This window comes from Arabidopsis lyrata, assembly GCF_000004255.2.
Source record: "Arabidopsis lyrata subsp. lyrata unplaced genomic scaffold ARALYscaffold_2, whole genome shotgun sequence".
Lineage (NCBI taxonomy): Eukaryota > Viridiplantae > Streptophyta > Magnoliopsida > Brassicales > Brassicaceae > Arabidopsis > Arabidopsis lyrata.
In genome coordinates, this window is record NW_003302554.1 from 10,851,902 (window position 1) to 10,870,093 (window position 18,192).

Sequence of the window (18,192 nt, forward strand, 5' to 3'; positions counted from 1 at the left end):
CGGTTGTTGTTATTTCACTTTTTCCTCACATGTTACATCTCATCTTCAAGTATTCTATTCTTTCTTCATTTCCCATTTTACAATTTGTTTTTTTTATTAGTAGCGGATATCCTAATTTCCCCTGAATTCCTGGTAAAAAATTTCCGGCAAAATCCACCACGGTAAATTAGTAAATTGTAATATTTCCTCACAGTAGAATCGAATATGCGGCTATAGCAAGTTTACGTTTTAGACCTAAGGTCAAATTATAATTTTACTCTTTTGATAAGTATTATAATTTTATTTTATATTTTCTTTGGTAAATCATGAGTGTAGAGGGTAAATAAAATGAAAGTGCGAAATACAAACACAGTGATAAAAAAAGGCTTTCTTATCACATTTACATTGCCTCCGAAAGAAAACAAATTATAATACACTTTTAAGTACAATAAAAAATATTATACAATAATGTTAATAATTTTGTTAGATCTTGAAGTTTAAAACTCTTGTTCTCACAGAAAGAGGGATTCTTACATTATGGCCTTCATTGTCGGTCCAAGTTAAGCTCCCAAAGAGATAATCAGTATTCGCTCTATGAGTCGTGGAGACTTTCACCGTGAAGGTAATCTTGTTAGTGTTGGAACCGAATTCAAGAGTCTCAGGACTCACCTGAAGGTTAATACCTTGAGGCGCTTGGATCACAGCTTTGTAAACCGAACCGACCGGTCCAACATTCGTCACGGTTCTTGTTATTGTGATCTCTTCACTAAGATATGGGATTGTGATGGAAGGCAAGTTGACATCAAGCATTGATGGAATTGGGGAAGGGCAAGTGTAGATTTTTCCAAGTAGTTTTGAGATTGATGTATTGTCGTAGCCTGCGGAGCACAAGTAATGAACATATTCATCGTGGCCCATGTCATAGACAAGTCCCGGGTCCGCTACTTTCCCCGGGTTTACTAGGCCGCCTCCATAGTCAAATGAGTCGGCCAGTTTGCGTGGGGAACCCTCGGCTGCAATAGGCTCTCCCGAAGGGTCGGTTTGCAACGCTGAAATGGTTAACAGTCATTCTCGGGTGTTTCTTGTGGATCAAGAAAATTATATTTTTGTTCGAATAATATGTATTTTTACCGGTTGTGACGAGTGCGGATCGGATTGCGGCAGGAGACCAGTCGGGGCGTTTTTGTCTAAGAAGTGAGACTATTCCTGACACGACAGGTGCAGCCATCGATGTTCCTGACATTAATTCGTATCCTGCCCTTGATGGTACGGCTGCGAGTATACCTGAACCTGGTGCTGCTATATCCGGCTGTACTTAAAAAAAAAAAAAATTAATAAAAAAAAGTAAATTCTGAAAGTGCTAGACAATTTGAATGTAAGAGAGCAAAAAGTATCCCACCTTGAGAATGGCAGGAGATAGTGAATTGGGACCTCTAGAGGAAAATCTAGCAACCTTGGTCGCTAAAGGTCGGCCAACAAAAGTCTTGGTGGGACTGATCTTAGCTACTGGCGATCTACGGAAATCATTCAAGGAAAATTCTTTTCATTACATCAAAAAAGTTCATAGTTAGAATTTTCGAGATAAATGTGAAGGAGGATGAGCTTATACTTGGTGGTTTGGATGTACAATAAAATGTCCATCCCAATTTCGTAGTCTACATAGGCGTACGCGATATCAGCGCTGCCTGGATCGATACTATCTGTTGGCTGCATAGCGAGAATGACGCCAGCAGCGCCATTTGATTGCGCATATTCTACAAAATCGTCTTGATATTTGGCTGTTTGGAAGAAAAACAAGATTTTTCCATTAGCTTTACCGGCTTGCATATCCTCCTTTGTCAGGTCTTCGAAGTAAAGAAGATCAGTGAATCCAACTTCTTTTCCTGTGTATACACCTTCTTGACCCTGAGAATAACATCCCACAACAAAAGAGTTAAATGAACTGTCACAGTTACTTGTGATACAAGCAACCAAATACGTACCAATAAGGTTATATTGTTTCCAAGAGTGATGGGCGTGAAGAATTCTCTGTCCATGGTCGTAGCCGCGACGGTTATGAGCCACGGAGCAACATTAGAGATGGTTTGTTTGTCAGGACCATCGTTCCCTCCAGCACATACTACGGGAATTCCCTTCATAACAGCGTGGAAAGCAGCAATAGCGAAATCACTCCTGCTATCAACCTCGAAATCAACTGGTACTTCAGATCCGAGCGAGAGCGATATTACATCGACACCATCACGGATGGCATGGTCTATGGCCTTTACAATATCCGGTGTGAAACACTCATCGTTGTTCCAACACACTTTGTAAGAGGCTATACGGGCCCGCGGTGCACTTCCTCTCGCGGTTCCTTGAGCTAGACCAAACACGTTTGCGTCTGGGACGAAAGAACCCACGGCTGTCGATGCACAGTGGGTTCCGTGTCCCATTTTGTCTAGAGGGGACATGACCTCACCTTTCTCTACCGCGTTGAACGTTCCGTTGTACTTACTCATGAGACCCTTAGAGTAGTACGTAGCTCCGATCAACTTTCTGTTACAGCTCGATGCGTTGAACGCTTCTCCTGAAACACATTGTCCTTTCCATCGTGCCGGGATTGGTCCAAGACCGTTGTCGTTGAATGACTTGGAGTCTGGCCATATTCCTGAGTCCAGAATTCCTACAATTGCTTCACTTCCCATAGCGGTTTCATGGAGGAGACCGGTTGGAGCGGTTGGAGTGAGTCCCAAGTAATCATTAACCCTTGTTGTTTTCAGTTTCATATTCTTACTTTTCGTTACGTGAACAACATCCGGATGCTCTATTACAAATCCAAAATAGAGAAGCAGAGTATTAATTAGGTTTTTTTTTTTTACTTGTGAGTTTGACCTAATTCTTGTTCAACAAGTCTTCTCAAGAGAAAAGTTTCAAATTTACCAGAAAGTTCCCTTGCTTGAGATGATGTGAGTTTCGCTGCAAAGCCTGAGAAACCATGTCTGTAACTATAAATCATAGACTCACGGGAAGCTTCTTTGCTGCATTATCAGTCAAAACATATAAATTCGCAAACCAATTTTTTTTACCGCAACATCGATTATCTTTGTAAAGCATATACCAAAGCTCATCATTCATTACCTTCCAAGAAGCGGTCCTAGAATATCATGATGTGATTCAGTCACAAGATTAGGATCATCATGTTGCCTCTCACCCAAATGCACCGTGTAAATCTAAATATAACATCATCAAGAAATTAAAATAGCGAAATTCTTCGCAATTCCGCAGAAAAAAAAGATCAAATTTGACCATTTATAACGAACCTGGCTTTTCTCATTGGCAGCAGTAATTAAGGCTATGTTGAAGATTAATACTAAACCTATGAACACAACTACAACATGCTTCTTATTATTTAGAGCAATCAGAGAAGACAACTCCATGTTTTGTCTGGGATTTAAGGAGTTGTTGTTGAGGTAGATTCTTTTCCTAGAAGAATCTTCCAAGATTATAATTTTTAAAAATTCTTGAACCTCCTCAACAATGTCCTCTCTGATTGCATCCCAGAAGCATAATGATTGTGTTCAAGTCATCTCGTATTTAAATTGATGAAAAGATTTGGTTACGAATGTTGGGAGTTTTTTTTAGAGTACAACGAAGATAGGACATGACACCAAGCTAATTTTGTTAAATTGGGAATAGTCTGGTTTATGGTTTAGAACAAAAACGGATTTGTTTCTTTTTGTATAATTATTGGTGTAGAATTAACACGAGTCAAAACTTAAAACTGTTTTTTTCATTACCTGTCAAAACCATGCTACCATAATGAACTTAAGCATATTTTTTAGGTTAACATATTAAGGTTAATTACATTGTAGTTTGTAATAATATGATATAATTAAGAAATTTTAATTAAAAAAACTACCTTGACGAGTAAAGTTCCCGAACTATAAGTTTGTTATAGGTATTCAAGAAAACATTAGAAAATTATTCTAATAGTTTGTGCTAGTGTTATCTGATCAGATTCAAATTTACATGTAAAAATATTGTATAATTTTGTAAAATAATCAATAAATTTACTAATAACTGTTAATCTTCTGGCAAACTAATTAGGTGCAATGCCAAAACAAAATCCAAATTAAGCTTAGAGTAAGTCAATGTAACTATATGATATTTCAGATATTTTTTGATGGCAATTTGTTTATTATATAACCGTCTATGGTATTTTTAGAATCTAGTTAATCAGTTTGTTTTTGTTGATAAAAATTTAATTAGTTTCATTGTTTGTTATATATGGAACAAAAGAAAGACATGTCCAAGCAGCTTGTTATGCAATCAGAAAAATCATTGTTCAAGAAAAATGGACAATTCTTTTCTGATTGCAGATACAAGTTCTCTGGTCATCGGTCTCGTGTTAATCCTGAACGGTTTGTTTATCTCTGCGGCACAACCAAATGGATTGAACAAGGTATGTTGCGTTTTCCATCTTTTGAGTAATAATGCTATAAGTGGCATATGAAGTATATTTTCTTTTTTCGATAATCGACTTCAGATTCACATTGTACACTTGGGAGCAAAGCAACATGATACCCCTGAGCTGGTTACTAAGTCACATTACCAAATTCTTGAACCACTTCTTGGAAGGTACAAATATTGATCGATGCTATAGTGAAATATTGAGAATCCTTTTGAGGGTATATTCATTTTGTTCTTTGATATTTTGTGACATAGCAAAGAAGCTGCAAGGAATTCTTTAGTATACAATTACAAGCATGGTTTTTCCGGCTTTGCAGCGAAACTTACCGCCTCTCAAGCAAAGAACCTTTCAGGTAGTTCAATTTTCATTCTGTTTAATTAAACGCATAAGACATTATGAAATCCCGGTCTGATTTGTTTCGTATCAGCGCATCCCGAGGTTCTTTCTGTTGTACCAAGTCGAGTAATGAGGTTGAAAACAACAAGGACATTTGATTACTTGGGACTTTCACTTACTTCTCCAAAAGGTCTTCTACATGAAACCAGGATGGGAAGTGAAGCTATTATTGGGGTCATAGACTCAGGGATATGGCCAGAGTCACAGTCATTCAATGACACAGGTCTAGGACCGATCCCGAAGCATTGGAAGGGAAAATGTGTGTCAGGAAATGGATTTGACGCCAATAAACATTGCAACAAAAAACTTATAGGGGCAGAGTTCTTCACTGAAGGTCTTCTTGAATCCACAAATGGGGAATATGATTTTGTTTCACATGATGAGTCTAAGTCCCCTAGAGATATTGAAGGCCATGGGACACATGTGTCTGCAATTGCTGCTGGTTCTTTTGTGGCTACTGCAAACTACAATGGACTAGCTGGAGGAACCGCTAGAGGCGCGGCTCCTCATGCACGTATAGCTATGTACAAGGCATGTTGGAAGGGAATTGGATGTATAACACCTGATATGCTCAAAGCAATTGATCATAGTATACGCGATGGGGTTGATGTTATATCCATTTCAATTGGTACTGACGCCCCTGCAAGTTTTGATATTGATCAAAGTGACATCGCATTCGGTTCTTTCCAAGCTGTGATGAAAGGCATTCCCGTTGTTGCTTCTGCTGGAAACGAGGGTCCTAACGCTCAAACCATTGATAATGTTGCTCCATGGATCATAACCGTCGCCGCTACATCCCTCGACCGTTCTTTCCCCATACCAATCACTCTTGGAAACAATCTAACTATTCTCGTATGATCAAACCTTTTGATTCATTTTTTTTATGGTTAAGCAAGACGTTCCGGCTAGATTAATGTGATTCTTTGTTCTCTTTGACTGTTTTCAGGGTGAAGGTTTAAACACATTCCCAGAAGCTGGATTTACTGATCTTATATTATCAGATGAAATGATGAGCGCCTCTATCGAACAGGGGCAAACTCAAGGGACTATTGTGCTAGCGTTTACGCCAAACGATGACGCGATAAGAAAGGCGAATACCATAGTAAGAGCTGGATGTGCTGGTATAATCTATGCACAATCTGTTATTGATCCTACGGTTTGCAGTGACGTCCATGTTCCTTGCGCCGTGGTAGATTACGAATACGGAACTGACATCTTATACTATATTCAGACCACAGAGTAATAAATCTTCACCAACTTTCTTTAATTATGGTCATAGCTTTTTTTTTTTTGGTCCTAACACATTTTGATTCTGTAGTGTGCCTAAAGCAAAAATAAGCCCTTCCAAGACACTCATTGGCCGGCCTATTGCATCTAGAGTGCCTCGTTTCTCTTGTAGAGGGCCTAATTCAGTTTCACCAGCAATTCTTAAGGTTTGTTTAGTAATTCACTTTTTTTTTTCCTATTGTTGTTGTTTTTTTTCCAAACATATTGATCCAAGTGTTGATGAAATTTGGGACTTTGTTATATAATAATGCAGCCAGACATAGCAGCACCGGGTGTTAATGTTCTTTCTGCAGTAACTGGTGTGTATAAGTTCATGTCGGGAACCTCAATGGCGACTCCTGTTGTGTCGGGAATTGTTGGATTACTAAGACAAACCCGCCCTGACTGGTCTCCAGCTGCAATCCGATCCGCTCTTGTCACAACAGGTTCTTTCTTACTTTAAAACTATATACCCAAAAGGCCAAAATAAAGAGTGTTTAATCCGGATTTTAGATCGATTTGAGTTCGAGTTATATAATTGCGGGTTTAGAAAGAAATAAAATTATAGGAGTCAATAGAATCTATTATGAATCAGTTTGGTATGAATCCGGCTTCAGCTGAGGTTATTCGGCTTTCGAAAAAATGTTACAAAATCGAAACTGCATAATACATTTTGGTACGGTTTTGATTCGGGCTAGGTTTTTAATCAAACATATCTCTTATTTTTCAAAAATTATGTTTCAATTTTTTTTGTTTAAAAGAGGCTCTAAACATCTTTACTTTCTATGTTGTTTCCTTTAATCGAAATGCAGCATGGAAGACCGATCCATCTGGAGAGCCAATATTTTCAGAGGGATCAACGCGTAAACTTGCTGACCCATTTGACTATGGAGGTGGTTTGATCAACCCGGAGAAAGTAACAGACCCGGGCCTCATCTACGACATGGGTATCGATGACTATCTTCATTACCTTTGTTCTGCGGAATATGACAATGCATCCATTTCCAAACTACTTGGTAAAACATACAAATGCACTTATCCAAAGCCATCGATGCTCGACTTCAACTTGCCTTCGATCACAATCCCAAGTCTCACTGGAGAGGTCACTGTGACTAGAACCGTGACAAATGTTGGACCGGCCAGTTCAGTCTACAGACCCGTGATTGAGTCTCCTTTTGGTATCGAGCTTGACGTGAATCCGAAGACACTTGTGTTTGGTTCCAACATAACGAAGATTACGTTTAGTGTGAGAGTGAAAACGAGTCATAGAGTGAACACTGATTACTATTTTGGGAGCTTGTGTTGGACTGATGGAGTTCATAACGTCTCTACTCCTGTTTCCGTGAGAACAAAGATCTTGAGAAATTATGTTTGATCATTTTTTACGTGTAACTATAGTTTGTTTTTTTCGTAATGAAATTCATTCTTCATCTTTGAGATTTTTCGTCGGATAAATAAGATAATTTGGTTTCCACATATATCAAAACGTTTTCAAGCTTTTGATTATTATAATAAACGAAAAAGGTGATTTTTTTTCAAAGTGTTCAAATAATAATCAAATTTTTTCGATCTTTTAGTTCATACTTCATATATAGATCTTTTGCACACAAAAAAAAAAACTTCATATATAGCTCTTTTTGTTGTGAAACTTATTGTTCTCTCATTCCATTCCATGAATAATGATACATATATATAGGCATATAAACCTAGGGTTTTAGAGTACATAATGAATAACCCTGATGGGCTTATTGGGCCCGGTTATAAGTCCAATATGATGTATTATAACACTCCCCCTTGGACGGAGTAACCGGACCTGATGGTCAATCGGGATCTCGATAATACGCTGGGGAATGTTGCCTCATTAAAACCTTACCAGGAAAACCCAGTGGGAAAAACCATGGTGAAGGAAAAAGAGTACAACACGCATTACTCCCCCTAATTAGAGCATCACCGTAGATCTCTAAGTCTACGCATTCCTATTTTTTGGATGAGCTTCCGGAGTGTTGAAGCGGGCAATGATTTGGTGAAAAGGTCGGCGGAGTTATCGCATGATCGGACCTGTTGAACGCTGATCGTACCATCCTTTTGCCAATCCGAGGTTGAGAAGAATTTCGGTAGTATGTGCTTCGTCCGATCTCCTTTGATATAACCTTCCTTGAGTTGAGCAATGCAAGCCGCGTTGTCTTCAAACATAACCGTGGGCTCCTTATCTTCTTTCATACCACAATCTGATCGGATGTGCTGAGTCATGGATCGTAGCCAAACACATTCTCTGCTGGCTTCGTGAATGGCCAAAAGTTCTGCATGGTTTGATGAAGTGGTAGTGATTGTCTGCTTTATCGATCTCCAAGAGATAGCTGTTCCTCCATGCGTGAACACATAACCAGTTTGAGACTTGGCATTGTGCGGATCTGATTGATAACCTGCATCAGCAAAACCAACTAGTCCATCCTTGTTTTGGTTAGTGTAAAACAGTCCTAAGTCTTTAGTACCTTGAAGGTATCTTAGGAGGTGTTTGATACCATTCCAGTGCCTCTGAGTTGGACATGAGCTGAAGCAAGCTAGGAGGTTCACGGCAAAACAGATGTCTGGTCTAGTGTGACTAGCCAAGTACATTAACGCTCCTACAGCACTGAGGTATGGCTTTTCTGGACCGAGAATTTCTTCATCGTCCTTCTTGGGACCAAATGGATCACTGTCCAATCCTAGGCTCCGGACAACCATTGGGCTGTTCAATGGGTGGGCCTGGTCCATATTGAATCGCTTGAGTACTTTTTCAATGTAAGCCGCTTGATGCACAAGGATTCCTCCTTTAACGTACTCAAGTTGTAAACCCAAACAGAATTTAGTTTTACCTAGGTCTTTCATTTCGAATTCTGCTTTCAAGCAGTCGACTGTTTGGGAGATTTCACCAGATGTTCCGAGGATGTTTAGATCATCCATGTAAACTGCTATGATTACAAATCCTTTGTTTGAGTATTTCTTGATGAAAATGCATGGACTGATGGGATCGTTTTTGTAGCCTTCTCTGATGAGATATTCGCTTAACCGGTTATACCACATACGTCCACTTTGTTTCAGTCCATACAAGGATTTGTTCAGCCTGATGCAGTATTGATCTCGAGATGCATGCTTATCTTTAAGCTCTATGCCATCTGGTAATCTCATGTATATTTCATTGTCGAGGGGCCCATAGAGATATGCGGTGACAACATCCATTAACCGCAAATCTAGATTTTCTCTTATGGCCAGACTTATGAGGAATCGAAAAGTAGTTGCATCCACCACCGGAGAATAAGTCTCCTCATAATCGATTCCGGGTCTCTGTGAGAATCCTTGTGCTACAAGCCGTGCTTTATAACGAACGACTTCACCGAGTTCGTTTCTTTTACGCACAAAGACCCATTTATGGCCCACTGGTTTGACATTGAATGGTGTCCGGATGATCGGACCAAACACATTCTTGAGTTTGAGACTCTTTAACTCCACGTTTATGGCTTCTTTCCATTTTAGCCAGTTTGTTCTATGAGTGCACTCTGTGATAGACGTGGGTTCTAGATCCTCTTGCGTGTTCGCAATATCAAGTGCTACTTTGTATGCAAATAGTGCATTTAAGTCGACTTCTTTTCTGTTCCATTGGGTTCCAGACATGTTGTAATTGATAGAGATCTCATTGTTATCGATCTCGTCAGAACCTAGAGATTCGGCGTCCCGAACCTCTTCTGGTGGTTCATTAGAGTGAGTCTCAGCGCGCGCTATGTCTGTTATATTGGGAATCCCGGTTTCAACTATTGCACCTTTCTTTGATTTCCGTGGATTCTTGTCTTTGGAACCTAGAGGTCTGCCACGTTTATTTCGTGATGCAGACTCTATAGCAACTTGAACTTGTCCCGTTGGAACAGTGATTCGTACTGGTGCATTACAAGCTGGTATGTACGATTTGGTTACTTTGTTCGGGTCAGCAAAGGAATCTGGCAATTGATTAGCTAGCTTTTGATAGTGTATAATCTTTTGGATCTCCGAATCACATTCTAGAGTCCGAGGATCTTGCCAATTTAAGGATGTTTGATTCCATGATAGCTCTTTGACCAGCTTGTGTTTCTCTCCACCCAATGTTGGATATACCGATTCATCAAATTGGCAATCCGCATATCTGGCCTTAAATAGGTCTCCAGTGGTCGGCTCGAGATATTTGATGATGGTGGGAGAATCAAAACCAACATATATTCCCATCCTCCTTTGAGGTCCCATTTTGGTTCTATGTGGTGGAGCAATGGGTACATATACTGAGCACCGAAATGTTTTGAGATGGGAGATGTCTGGCTCATGACCCTGTAATAATTGGGATGGGGAATATCTATGCTCACTAGATGGTCGGATGCGTATTAGTTCAGCAGCATGTAATACTGCATGTCCCCAAGCTGAGACCGGGATTTTCGACCTCATGAGTAATGGTCGAGCAATCTATTGGATTCGTTTAATGAATGATTCAGCAAGTCCATTCTGAGTATGGACATGTGCCACAGGATGTTCAACGGTCACCCCCATGGCCATACAGTGATCATTAAACGCTTGGGAAGTGAATTCACCAGCATTATCAAGACGTATAGTCTTTAGTGGGAAGTCTGGAAAGTGGGCTCGTAATCTGATGATTTGAGCCAACAACCTAGCAAAAGCTTGGTTCCGAGAAGACAACATGCATACATACGACCAACGGGTCGAAGCATCTATTAGTACCATGAAGTACCGGAATGTCCCAGAAGGTGGGTGAATGGGACCACAGATATCTCCTTGGATTCTTTCCAGAAAATGCAATGTCTCTTTGGACACTTTTACTGGTGAAGGCCGAGTGATCAACTTCCCTTGGGAGCAAGCTGTGCACATGAGGTGCTGAGGGAAGACTCGGTTTTCTCGAAGGGTGTGTCCTTGAGAACTTTGGATTAATTTACGCATCATGGTTGTACCGGGATGACCAAGCCGGTCGTGCCAAATAGTGTAGTCTTGGAACCGGGCTTTGAGAGCATTATTAGCCTCAATTATACTGACTTTGGCATAGTAAAGGCCAGTAGATAAAGCGGGTATAGTCTCGAGGACTTGTTTATGGCCAAGTGTGATCTTAGTGATCAGTAGGGATTCTTTATTCCCTTCACCCTGGGTTTCTATGTGGAAACCATTAAGTCTGATATCTTTAAAACTTAAAAGGTTTCTTTTTGAGCTGGGTGAGTATAATGCATCTGGAATGTCCAGATGTGTGCCGTTTGATAACAACACATGGTCAGATGATAGAATCAATCGAGGAGATCTGAGATCTCGTAGTCCATGGGATCGGTCGGCTCGATGGTGGTGTCGTTAGCATCAACTTGCAGGGCCATGTTAGCTTCAGCAGGTGCTTTCCCATGTTTCTGATAAAAATCGCAATGAAACTTGGGAATACGACAGTTCTTTGTCCAGTGATTGAACATTCCGCAACTGGTGCAGGCAGACTGATTGGTTGGGTGGGCAGGGCGGTTTGGTTTAGAGATACCACGGCCCTTACCTGAACCATAACCGAGGTTATGTCGGTTGCCACGTCCATTTCCGCGTCCACGCTTTCCACGTCCATTCCCATGTCCATTCCCATGTCCATGGCCACGATCTGAGGATCTGTCTCGCTGGACATTGTAGGATTCTTTGCGGGAATCTGGTACTGGAGCCGATCCCGGGGGCCTCTGGGCACTGTTCCTCATTAACAGGTCATTGTTTTTCTCGGCCAAGAGCAAACAGGATAACAAATCTTCGTACAATGTATGTTTCATTGCACGATATTGTTGCTGAAGCACAATATTTTGGGTATGGAAGGTGGATAATGTTTTCTCGAGGAGATCATTATCAGACACCTCTTCACCACATAGTTTCATGATTGAAACTATCTGAAAGAGTTCGGAGTTGTAGTCATCCACAGATTTGTAATCTTGGAACCGGAGTTCCTTCCAGTCAAACTTGGCTTGTGGCAAGAGCACCGTTTTCTGGTGATCATACCGTTTTTTCAGGGCCACCCAAAGTTCGAGTGGGTTCTCAAGAGTGAGATATTGCTGTTTGAGGCTTGCGGCCAAATGATGGCGGATATGAAATATCGCCTGGGACCGGTCTTTATCAGATGCGGTGTTATCCGCTTTGATACACTCACCCAGTCCCTTTGAGTTGAGGAAAATCCTGGTGTCTAGGGCCCATTCGAGATAGTTTTCACCGGAGACCTTGAGGGCCTCGAACTCGACTTTCTGAATGTTTGACATCTGAAACATGAAATAATTAAATTTTCTATTTGAGGAAACTTTATATTTGAGGAAAGTTTCTAATTTGGGAAACTTTCTAAATGAGGAAAGTTTTCATTCCGGGTCATTTGCTATTTGAGGAAAGTTTCTATTTTAGGAAACCTTCTAAATGAGAAAAGTTTCTATTTGAGGGAAACTTTCTAAATGAAGAAAGTTTCTATTTGAGGAAAACTTTCTAAATGAGGAAAGTTTCTATTTGAGGAAACCTTCTAAATGAGGAAAGTTTCTAATTTGGGAAACTTTCTAAATGAGGAAAGTTTTCATTCCGGGTCATTTGCTATTTGAGGAAAGTTTCTATTTTAGGAAACTTTCTCGGGAATCGTAAATTTTAAGGATACGGAACATAAGTTCGGTTTAATGGTTTAAAGTTGGACCGGAATATTAGATTCTGGTTTGGGCCGAATTGATTTCCGGTTTAGAATAACCAGTTTGAACCGGTTTACCCAGATTGAGATCCGGTTATTATTTTTGGAACCGGTTTGATAATCGGTTTAACCGATGAACCGAATTGATATTCGGGTTTAGGAGTTAACCGAGAATGATTTCCGGTTTAGGGGATACACGAAAATTGCGGTTTTGGATTTGGTTTGATTTTAGGTTTTAAGATTTCGGCCATGGCTTAGTGTTTTCGATTTTGAGTGTTAGGTTTAAGTAATACAAGGTTTTTGATCTTTAAGCTTTTAAGGTTTTGTTTTTACCTTTCACCAATTGGGGTTGAACGGATTGAACCGGGAGCTTAAGACCTCGGTAACTCACGCTGTCGATGAACAGTACCGATGAACAGTATCGATGAACAGTGTCGGCGTGAACAGTGTCGGCGTGAACAGTATCGGCGAACAGTGTCGATGAACAGTATCGATGAACAGTGTCGGCGTGAACAGTGTTTTGCGATTTTTAGGGTTAGGGTTGTTAAGAGCAAACTCTTGCTGATAACGTGTTGTGAAACTTATTGTTCTCTCATTCCATTCCATGAATAATGATACATATATATAGGCATATAAACCTAGGGTTTTAGAGTACATAATGAATAACCCTGATGGGCTTATTGGGCCCGGTTATAAGTCCAATATGATGTATTATAACACTTTTTTTTTTTTTTGACAAAAGCTTGTTTCCATTTAATAGATCAAATGATTGTGGAAGCCCCTTGCCCCATTGGTTGACCAAGGGTTAATTAATGCTTCTACACCAAGAGGTCTGGGGTTCGAGTCCCAGATATTACGATTTATTAATAAATTTGCAGATTAAAAGAGGCAAGTGTGCAGGAGATCTCAAGCGAAATACAATTATAGCCGTTCACCAGGATTCTACGCAGAGAGAGAAGTGTCGTCAGGTCGTGGATCATTGAAGGTGTTCGTCAAGAGCATGGAGAAGGAAGTGTTGTCTGTCGTAGATCTGACAAGGGTCGGAAGGAATTGTCCGTTGTAGAATCGTCTATGTAACAGTTCTCGTAATTTACAATAAATAATAAATCTAGACGTCAAAAAAAAAAAAAAATCAAATGATTACAAGACTTGAGAGTTTACCAAACTCAAAGTTTTATTACAGAATAGCTAAAAACATTTGAAAAAGTATTATAACGATAGACAGGATAATCCGACGGTAACACCATGAGATCTCTCAGAGACAAATTGTCACATGGAGGCCAAAGATAAGTCAGAACCACATCCACGAGCGCGTCATGAAGTGAGAGATTAGCCACTGTCGAAAGACGTTGTAGATGAATCCAAAAGCATGGAAATGTTTTCGGCGCTGAAGTGGAAAAACGGACTACTTTTCCTAACTGTCTTACTACTTTGTGTAGAGTGTCTTGTGCCGGTGAGACTTAAGATAATCGGCGAAGACACACACTAAAGTTGATGAGTTTGATCTTTTAATAGAACAAAATTTTGACCTAAGTGACACAACGAACCTTAACATACATTTTCTTAGATTTTACAATAAATAAAATTTCAAACCAAACAAAATCAAAGAATAGAAAAGGAAAAACATTTAAGAATGGATATCAATTTTTGATTTTCAAAGTAGGTACTTTTAGTGTAAAGATCCTTCTATGCATAAGATTTGGAGAAAAAAATGTATAGGTCTATTATTAGATTTTTCTTACATGGATTCTATATTTCTATGTTGTATAAGTTTTTTGTTGTTACAACTTCTGATACATATCTTACATTTTTTATTTCTTAGTCATCTTTTTTTTTGTTGAAATGTCAAATTTACCTCAACAACAGAAAGAAGTTCATATACAAGTGAAAATTATGAAATGAATGAAATAAAGTTTAGAAAAAACTATAGTTCAAGCACATCATATCGATCTCAGTTCAAACCAACGACGAATGAGCCCTTTAAATTTATGAGGAGTCTTGTAATCTAAGGAGATTATACTATCATGTTTCATATAGTCTTGTCAATGTAGCAAGTGATTTGGCCCGTACTCATCTGTCCTTGGTGATGACATCTTGAGTTTATTTTTCTCCAAATATGATATATGGTGGTTGGAGACACACAAGAATAAGGATGAAGTCTAAATAATTATAACTGGTAGAGGTGAGGTGGGTGATCAAGTCTGTTTAATCTGGACTTGCAGCATAGGGAAGAAGGTTGACATTCAGGTTTAACCAAGTAATGTATGTGAAGGGCATGCAAAAAAATAAATGATCTCTAAATTCTTCATGCTCACCACAAAAATACTTATAATTTTATTCAATAGCAATACTTATAATTTTATTTAATAGCGATAATAGTATATGAACCGTTATTGCTATCTAAGTTAAGTAGAAATACATAACATTTTAAGTTAGATATTACATCACCAAAATGTTAACTTAGACGGCATAAAGATTGAGAATATGTCAAACGACGTCATATTGATCGTTTTGTCACTTATGTTAAATTTTTGTTCTATCAAAAGATCAAACTAATCAACTTTAGTGTGTATCCGCCGATTCTCTTAGAATAAACATTCTGAAACATATCTTAAGAAAGTTCGTGTGAAAATTTTGATTGTATCAACGAAGAGAATTCAAATTCGATTAAAGTATTTTTCTAATAAAACAACGTTTATGTTTTTCACATTCATTTGATTTCATTTTAAGTTTTTAACTATTTCCACACAATTTTGGTTGTTTTTATCAATGAATATTCTATGGTTAACTCTCCCTTATGTCTTGTTAATTTGTTTGGTTGTTTCTTTGTTTTTTTTTTCTATTGTTTGACTTTTTTTTGTCTCATTTTTATATAAAACCTTTTTGATGAAAATTGTTAATCTATAAATATATATTATCTTTAAAGTGGGAGAATAATCTGTTTGATACCCCTTTCAATCCAATCTGAAATGTAGAGTATATGAAAAAATAAAAGAAAATAAATTTCTCCATATACAAGTTCTCCGTATGGATCCAAAAAAATTAATGTTAAGATTAGGATATCCAGATTAGAATCAGATCTACTTTCAATATAACTTTATTATAATATATGTTTGATAAATATCACTATTAAAAACTGTTTCATGTGTCTTAGAAAAAATGTGTGTTATTTGTAGAATAACCCTAATAATTGTTTTTAAAATAAAGTGAAAAAATTATATGAAACTTATTTTACAAAATGCGCTTTTAATTAATATTATTATTTTAATAATTTATGCCAATTTCTACATATCCAAGATCTTGATACCCTAGTAATATCTTGGGTGGTCAAATTTATTTTTTTGAAATTTTAACGCGCACGGTCCGGTCTGTACCCAACTCTAGTTGTTCTTCAATTAATTTATGTAATTTCAAAATATTACTAATTATGAAGTTTTACATTGTTTTCCCAAAAACAAAAGTGTATATAAATAAGCATAATTTCTCCATAATCAAAAGATTTGTTTTAATTTATTCTACTATCATATTACACTAGTCCAAAGATTTTTTCATAGTCATAAGATTCTTTCAACTTATTTTACCATAATACTATACTAGTCAACTAGAAGATTTATTATCTCTCTCGTTTTACTATTTATGGTGCAAATTTTCAGTCAAACATAATAATTTGCTTGACTGAAAACTTATACAATAGAATAGTAAAATGGAAAAAATAATAAATATTTTATTTGACTGATATAATATTATGGTAAAGTAATTGAAAATTTTGTTTATTTACAAAATAATAAATATTTCTACAAATTATAAATGTTACCGTCTATATTTCTTTCCTTTTTTTATTTTATTTTTTCACTGATTATTTAAGATGAGAGAAAACAACTAAAGTTCTCACCATTCCAACTTTTGCGTTCTCTATCTTTGAGTTCCCAAATATTCCTCCTAAAATTGTTTTATTTAGATTAAGCTTGGGTGTTTTTTTCAAATGCATATTTTTCTTGAGCGGTAGCCTGTTAACGTTAGTACTTCACAATGCGTAGATTTGAAATATGTATGCACATAAAAACACATAAAGAACTCAAAGTATGCAGACATGGCAAAGAATAAAGTTGCAAATATTACCAAACAATGTTATAATCAAATGGTTTGAAGGGCCAAATTGATGTATGTCACATGTATTTTAAGTGAATATATTGAAAATAAATGTCACATATGTTAATTTTGACCTTTCTAATTCTTTAATTATATCATTGTTTGATAACATTAGCAGCTTTATTTTTTGTTATATCCACATTCTTTGAGTTGAGAAAGAAGTTGTCCCCTCCTCTCTGGTAACCCGCCGCCGGTCATATAGAGCGCTTTGCGTCCTTTTTGTAACAACCCGCCCCGTGGGACCCGTCATGCCCATGTGGCACCCTCCGCCACATGGCATCCTTACAGCGCTGCAGCGCATCGACCCTAACCCCTCTCTTGTGGCATGGCCCACAAGTAAGTTATTGATGCGCTTGGCGTTACTCGAACCCAAGACCTCATCTTTTAACAACCTTTCCACAGGACAAGCTGTTACCAGTTGTAACCTACTTGTGGCTAAACTGCGAGCGGTACAAGATTATCTAAATTCACAAGAAAACTCCACAGTACTTCAAATGGGAGCCACCGGCTTAACAGAGTTCGGTTGGGTTTTTGGCTTTTGCTCTTTTAGTCTTTTACATACGCACGAGAGAGAATCTCAGACTTTAAACAGAAGCAAAGAAAAGCGGACGAAGTGGCCCTTTCCGACAAAAACGTTTCGCGTCCACTCCTCTCTTCTACTCATTCCAAGTGTCGTTTGGCTAATAGTCCAGCATGAGCTACTTAATTTTGTTTTGCCAACGAGCTAACTTTATTAGAAGTCTACTACATAATGCACCACTTTGACATAAAAATTTAGCATTAATGATTATAATTTATAAATAATAAGAACTTTACAACTCTTCTTTTTCAAAATAAACAAAAAAACTTTGCATCATTTGTTTATTTGAAAAAGCATTGTAATCTTGCTAAAGTATTTTCTCCTCTCTCTAGCTCATGTAGAAATCAGATCAATTTTAATGGATTCTCAACGGAAGAGTAAACTAATTTTCAAAATACATAGAGGTTGGATATATTTACTATTTAAAGTATTTATGGTAGTCAATTATGACTAAAATCTCAAAAAATATTTATAACTCATAGTATGTTAATTTCTATGAAGTGAACAAAATAAAATTATTTTTATCTGGGGATGTGTCTTTAGTCAAATGGTTAAGTCCACTTGACTCCGCCATTCCCACCGGAGTTCGACTCCACTAAGTCGCGTTATCCCGCGTAGTAGAGATTGGCTATGGATCAGGCTTTGTTGATCCAAAAATGTCAAAAAAAAAAATTATTTTTATCTTTTAACTAGACT

General features: G+C 37.9%; 2 protein-coding genes across 2 annotated transcripts; one reads left to right on the forward strand and one right to left on the reverse strand.

Annotated features, from left to right (window-relative positions):
• Window positions 1-352: 352 nt before the first annotated feature.
• LOC9324552 (subtilisin-like protease SBT3.16) lies at window positions 353-3,591 on the reverse strand. Its single transcript, XM_021010260.1, has 8 exons — window positions 3,279-3,591; window positions 3,097-3,188; window positions 2,899-2,996; window positions 1,962-2,782; window positions 1,589-1,884; window positions 1,379-1,493; window positions 1,111-1,288; window positions 353-1,028 (listed from the first exon to the last, which is right to left on the reverse strand). Exons 1-8 carry the CDS (start codon window positions 3,393-3,395, stop codon window positions 463-465), a joined length of 2,283 nt encoding a protein of 760 aa, XP_020865919.1. The 5' UTR covers window positions 3,396-3,591; the 3' UTR covers window positions 353-462.
• Window positions 3,592-4,257: 666 nt separating this feature from the next.
• Window positions 4,258-7,466, forward strand: LOC9324553 (subtilisin-like protease SBT3.17). Its single transcript, XM_002886970.2, has 8 exons — window positions 4,258-4,420; window positions 4,505-4,596; window positions 4,684-4,781; window positions 4,857-5,677; window positions 5,772-6,064; window positions 6,144-6,258; window positions 6,366-6,537; window positions 6,904-7,466. Exons 1-8 carry the CDS (start codon window positions 4,313-4,315, stop codon window positions 7,464-7,466), a joined length of 2,262 nt encoding a protein of 753 aa, XP_002887016.1. The 5' UTR covers window positions 4,258-4,312.
• Window positions 7,467-18,192: the final 10,726 nt, after the last annotated feature.